At 38.7% G+C, this 6,570-nt stretch overlaps 1 protein-coding gene across 1 annotated transcript; it reads left to right on the top strand.

Moving 5' to 3' along the window:
- Nucleotides 1-697: 697 nt before the first annotated feature.
- On the top strand, nt 698-1,633 carry LOC148442701 (olfactory receptor 5V1-like). Its single transcript, XM_088463598.1, has one exon. The coding sequence runs from the start codon at nt 698-700 to the stop codon at nt 1,631-1,633; it is 936 nt and encodes a 311-aa protein (XP_088319724.1).
- Nucleotides 1,634-6,570: the final 4,937 nt, after the last annotated feature.

Raw genomic sequence — 6,570 nt, 5'->3', positions numbered from 1 at the left:
CTCTGATTTTGCTATTCAAATTCTGAACAAGTAAACATCCACTTCTACAGTAAAAGCAATTTTTAGAAACCAAAATCTCCTCCATAACTCTAAAAAATCCTGATAGATGTCAGCGACATGTTTTTGTCTCCCTCAGCTTGACACTACCAAACTCCCCTAGATGAAAGTAATTAGGTCAGGTGCACTGCTTGGCTTGTCTTTAAGAACTCATACCAGTCATGCTTGACACACCCTGGTAAGTTTCTCATTTTAGGGGAGATGTATCAAACCTTCGAGAGACATGAAGTAGAGAACTAACTGTAATTTATCTAGCAGTGGGGTAGCTGTACTAAGCCTTGGAGAGAGATAAAGTGGATGGAAATAAAGCACCAACCAATCAGCTTCTAACTGTCATTATTCAAACACTGCCTGTAAAGTGACAGTTATGAGCTGATTGGTTGGTACTTTATCTCTCTCCACTTTATTTTTATCCAAGGCTTAGTACATCTCCACCACAGTCTACAAAATGACAGTTAGAAGATATAATTGGTTGCTATGGGCAACTTCACTTTATTTCTCTCAAAGGTTCGATACATCTCCCCCAACAGAGATCATACATTTTTTAATGATCACTGTAAATTATATTATCATGTATTTTGATGTGATGTTTCTAAAAACCAATGTCAATTATGTTACAGGTTGCAAGAATATTTTAACAATGTGTGAGAAGAATCAAACCATGGTGACTGAATTCCTACTTCTGGGATTTAAGGGTCTTTATAACCTCAAAGTCCTATTTTTTATTCTTGCATTCCTAGTTTATATTGTCATATTGACTGGAAATCTCCTGGTTATCATACTGGTGTCAACCAAACACCGGCTCCAAGTTCCCATGTTTTATTTTCTCAAACACTTGGCTCTTGTAGACCTTCTGTTTACCACTAACATTGTACCCAACATGTTGTATATTATATTAATGGAAGGAGGACACATAACCACAACGGGGTGCTTTGTTCAATACTATGTTCACTGTATTTCAATATATACTCAGTCTGTAATTCTCTCTGTTATGTCATTTGACAGATACATGGCTGTTTGTCAACCTTTGCGTTATTCCTCTGTCATGAGCGCTAAGCTGTGTTTTTATCTGGCTTTCTGGTCATGGGCAGCTGGTTTCTTCCTCATTCCAAGTGAATTTCTTTTAATATTCCAATTACAATTCTGTAGTTCCAATGTCATTGACCATTTCTTTTGTGATTTTGCCCCTTTTCTCAGCCTTTCCTCATCAAACACAAACATAGTACGATGGCAAGACTTTTTAATTTCTGTATTTCTCATATTTATCCCATTTCTGTTTGTTATTGTCTCTTATTTAGGAATTTTTGTTACCATCTTGAAGATATCTAGCTCTGCAGGCAAAAAGAAGGCTTTTTCCACTTGTAGTTCCCATCTGGCTACCGTCAGCACACACTATGGGACGTTAGTTACAATATATATTTTTACAGCAAGGGGTGATTCTCTTCATGAAAATAAATGGAGGTCTCTTTTATATACATTACTAACGCCCTTCATTAACCCTCTTTTATACAGCATGAGGAACAAAGAGTTCCGAAAAGTATTAAAGATAATAACTCAAAGGAAAGATGGAGAATAATATTTGTATTTGAAAAAATAAATGCTTAAACAAAATATTATGAACCTGTCAATAAATAAAAAATGTCTATTTTGTGTTGCTTCCGTCATCCTTTAGCATGTTGGGTATATACTCAGAACTAAAGTTCTCAGAGTAACTTAATGCATTCAGTGGCTCCCATGGCCATCACACATATTGATAAATGAACAGTAGCATGTTTAACACAAAGTAAGCATTAATTAAAATTATATATTTTCCCTCCCATACCTTGAATCTTTGTAAGTTATTGTAAGAGTGCAAATGCAAGTAACTGGATTTACGGTGCACTGAGTTTGCCTACTGCTGTATAACACTGTATTTCTGTACTGTACTGAAGGGATTACAAGTACAACAGAGTAAAACAAACATTTAAATTACAGTTTGGTGAAGGTACAGACAAGCAACATAAAAATATAATATTGATAAAGGCCCAGATTCAGTCTCAGATAGATTCAACAGTGTACAAACACTGCAGGGATGAAATCTAGTAAATTCAAACAGTATACAAAATATAAAATTCTCCTTAACTTAGAGATCTTATGGGCCACAAAAAGCTATTTATATTGTTGTTAGGATCTGCTGTTTCCAGCCTGAGGCACAGCATTAATTACAGCCTGTCTGTGTGTGCAGCATCAGGTGCACATTGATTGATTCTTCTGTCTGAATACAGCCCAGGTGCTCAATAATCTGTCATTAAGGGAGACTTACTTTGATTGGACTCTGTCTCTGTTAAATTCCAGCCAGCCCAGCACTCCATGCCGGTGATAGAAGTTTTTTCGTACTTCCAGTTCCTGTCTCCTTCATGTCAGTCGAGTTCCTAAGTCAGTCTAGCTGTGTTTCGTGTGTGCCGTTTATTCCATCCAGGCAGCTCCACCTGCATTTCATCCACACGTGCTGCTTATACCATCTGGGCAGCTTCCTACCCCAGAAGCATCTGTCATCATCCGGTGACTTGTGTCAACCTGGCGGCACCAGTCACAGTTTTGCGTTCCAGGTGCGCAATCTAGCACACCATCGCCAGTGTCATCCCGGCGGCACTGGTAGCTACTCTGCATTCCAAGTGCACAACCTAGCACACCATTGCCAGTGTCATCCCAGCAGCGCTGGTAGCAGCTCTGCTTTCCAGGTGCGCAACTTAGCACACCATTGCCAGTGTCATCCCGATGGCACTGGTAGGAGCTCTGCGTTCCAGTTGCGCTATTAAACACACTGTTGCCAGTGTCATCTAGGCGACACTGGTAGTAGCTCCAAATTCTTGTTGCATACCTCACCTGAGTCTCAGCAGCCTGAAGGCTGCAATGGTCATGGTGCCCCAGGTCACAATCAGCCCTCAAGGTTACTGCCACAGCCCAAAGGCTGCTACACACCATTAGTCCCTTGGCCATGACTATAAAGGCCACAATGAGCCCCCCAAGCTACTCCAGCAGCCCAAAGGCTGCTTCACATCACCAGTCCCTTGGCCACAACTATAAAGGCCACCACCAGACCTCAAGGCTGCTCCAATGGCCCACAGGCTGCATCACACCACCACAAGGCCTCTGGCCACAATGAGCTAAAGTTCGCCAACCCCCGAGGCTGTCTCCAAGGCCCAAAAAAACTGTACCACCTCCTTAAGCCTCGTGGCCACAATTAGTCCATGCAAAATCCACCCTCAAGACTAGCAATATTTCTGACCAGACTACAATCAATTTCTTTTTTTTAATCAACTCTCTGTTTTTCCACAAGCTATTGAATTAGGTAATATGTATTTGTACACTGTTATATGTCTAATTACAAATGTTCAAACAAGGAATACAGTGAATGTAATGGTGCGCTTTGCATTCATATGATTTGGTACACAAGTTTTAGTTAGAGTACTGTTTGGATACATGCCAAAGACTGATACACAGATTTGCAGACAAGGTGGTCGTCAAATTCAAGTCAAGGTAGGCCTGGTACACAATAATTCTGCAGTGATAGTCCAGAATAAAGCTGTTACAAGCACTCAATAATCTGGAAATTTGAGAATCCCATTACCAAATATTTATATATGTCAGTCACTGCAGATGACATCACAGGCTATTCTATAAATTTCTGTTTTCTCTGGCCTGCCTCCCTTTTACTATGTCAGGTCAATGTTGCAGCCCTTAATTATTTACTGTATCCTGTCTTTCTTCATTGTTTGCGTTGGATGCCAACTATGTAAACTTATGTGAAGTGTACAGGGCAGACTGTCTTTTGAAAATTATAGTCTTAACAAGCCCTAGGAAGTTGGTTATACATGGACACTACTAATGTCATGGTTATGACATATAGGCAACAGTCAGCTTCTGGTGCCTATGGACTACCGCTGGCCCTAATAAACATATGTGAAAATTGTTTTTTTCTGGGGGCCATAAAGGAAAAGTCAGGATATATATTAGGTGAGAAACCAGTGCACTCCACTTATACACATCCTCTTACTTAGAATAGATGAACAAATGGAATGCCATCAATGTCCTCAAACATCATCTTTATGGCACATGTATGGAAAACAGCAAGAGAAAAAATCTGTATAATGGGAATTCCACCCTGTGAAAAAGTCCACAACCCATGAAGGTATTGGAGAGGAGGAAAATGTGAGTCAATGAGGTCCCTTTCATTTGAGTCAAGACACAGAGGGCCGTATTCAATTTGAGGCGAAAACCCTTTTTCGCCTGTTTTTTGGCAAAAATATTGCCTAAAAACTTTTCGCCTAAGTCAATTCCAGGACGATTTTGCCTTTGCCTAAGTGGAAACTTGATGCATTGAATTCGACAAAAAAGATTCTCCACTGAATAGCAGGTGAGAAGAAGTGCAAAATCTTTATTTTGGGGTGCAAACATGGTGAAATGACTCAGAACCCTTGGTACAGCCCCCCAAACGACAAAACTGGCAAAAAAACAAAAACCTAAGACCACCCCAAAAAAGGCATGTCATTTTTTGGGTGAAAATGTAAAAAGTGGGGGGACAAGCATAAAAAGTAGCGAAATAGACTTCTTGGGGGGCTGCAAGTATGGGTCAGGTGTTTTTTGGATTGCAGGTGCATGCAGCAGGTGGATTTTTCAGGTTTTTAAAAACTTCACTTTAGAGACATAAAAATATACTACCACCCATTTTCAAGTATCCCAAATTTGAAGGGACTACTTATTTTCACCAAAAAATACAGCTTTATGCCATTCTTCATCACTTTAACAAGGATGCTAATAGCAAGCAATTTACACAACTTAAGTACCCAAAATAGCTTTATTAGGACAGAGTTATTTCCCTAATTCTTTCAGTACTTTTCGCCTGTTCCACATTCGCCTATTTCTGTTTTTGCCTGTTTTGCAATTGAATTATGTGAAAAAGGGGGGATGCGCACAGAATAAATTCACCTCTGAAATAGGCGAATGAGGCAAAAAGTCGGACAGGCGAAAACTTTCTGACTTTTCGCTTCGAATACGGCTCAGAAATGTACAGTAAGAAGACCTTTTAAATTAATGGAGATGGAGATCAATAGTATCTTAGTATTTTTAGCCTACACCCAGTAAACTTGTGTTCATGCATCTTAGAATATTTCTCTTACAGTATATCATCTGGATGGGTACTGTTTTGTCCTTTTATTCATACCATAAAATATAGAAAGGAGGAGAGAAAACACATTTAGCATACAGTATATTGTCCTTTGTAAAAAAAAAATATTTTAAATGAGCATATCACATGTATCTAGAACATATACTGTAGCAAGCCTCAATTCCTAATGGATAACAGATGACTCGTAAACATATATCAGAACAAAGTTCCACAGGAACAGTTTCTGCAACCTCATTGGATTTCCAATCCCGCTGTTTCTGATATTTTAAAGTCCTCGGGTATAAATAATAAATCCTAATATATGGTATTTTTCCATGTGCATGTTCCCAGTAAATCAATAGGGTAATTTTATACCCATTTTACATTGGAAGTGATGTATCGCTTCATGCATATCATGAAGTACTAGCAGTTATGTGTTCTACTTGATTTCCTTATTAGTGTTCAGTAATGCAGATCCTTCCAAAATAAAATTCATTATTTACATTGCAATTTAATGGGATAGTGGAATGATGTTCCAGCCAGTGATTATGGGAACAATGACTGAAAATGACAGAATAACATAATAAATGACATTAAAAATATACATAATAAAACAATTCAAGTTTCTAAAAAAACACTTTAATTCAAACTTTAGGTTTAATCCTTTTAGTGATATGGTTAGCTAACCTTATTTCTTAGTCCCTATTTCTCCAGTTGTTTTGAATGAGCTGAATACACTAAAATCCCTTAACTTTTAACAATTATGCACTTTACTGAAATGAACTAAGGGGTCTATTCAGCAAGAGTGACGATGTTGCACAGAATATTATCGGGCAACATTGTTACGAGTTTTTATAAATTATGATAAAATATGGCTGCTATTCAGCAATATTTTGTGCAGGGACAGAGGTTGTGGTAACATGCTGTCCCTGCGATGTCACAGAAGGGATTGTTATCAGGACTCCGAAAGCAATCCCTTCTGTTAGCTCAGTCATGCGTACGGGAACAGTCTCCATTACTGCTTGCGATGACCGCCGACGAGGTAAGTACAACTCCAGCCTGCCGAAATTGATTGACATGTGTGTACAGGCTTTATACTAGCCTGTATACATGTAAATTTATATGCTTTTATATTTAACATTTATATATAAATGTTAAATATAAAATATAATAAAAATATAATCGCACATAAATATCATGTCAATCAATTTCAGCAGGTTTAAAAGTTTCTAGGTGGACTTACCTGCCGCCGATCACCAGGAAGCAGGCACGGAGACTCGGCGGGTTTACAAGATGCTGGCTGCAGGGACTTATGAGAAAATGTCCCTCTGCCCCTGCAGTTTTTGGTATATTTAAGTATATTCTTC

This window comes from Taudactylus pleione, unplaced genomic scaffold (assembly GCF_031769625.1).
Source record: "Taudactylus pleione unplaced genomic scaffold, aTauple2 ptg001411l, whole genome shotgun sequence".
Classification (NCBI taxonomy): domain Eukaryota; kingdom Metazoa; phylum Chordata; class Amphibia; order Anura; family Myobatrachidae; genus Taudactylus; species Taudactylus pleione.
This window is presented reverse-complemented; position numbering and strand designations above follow the sequence as displayed.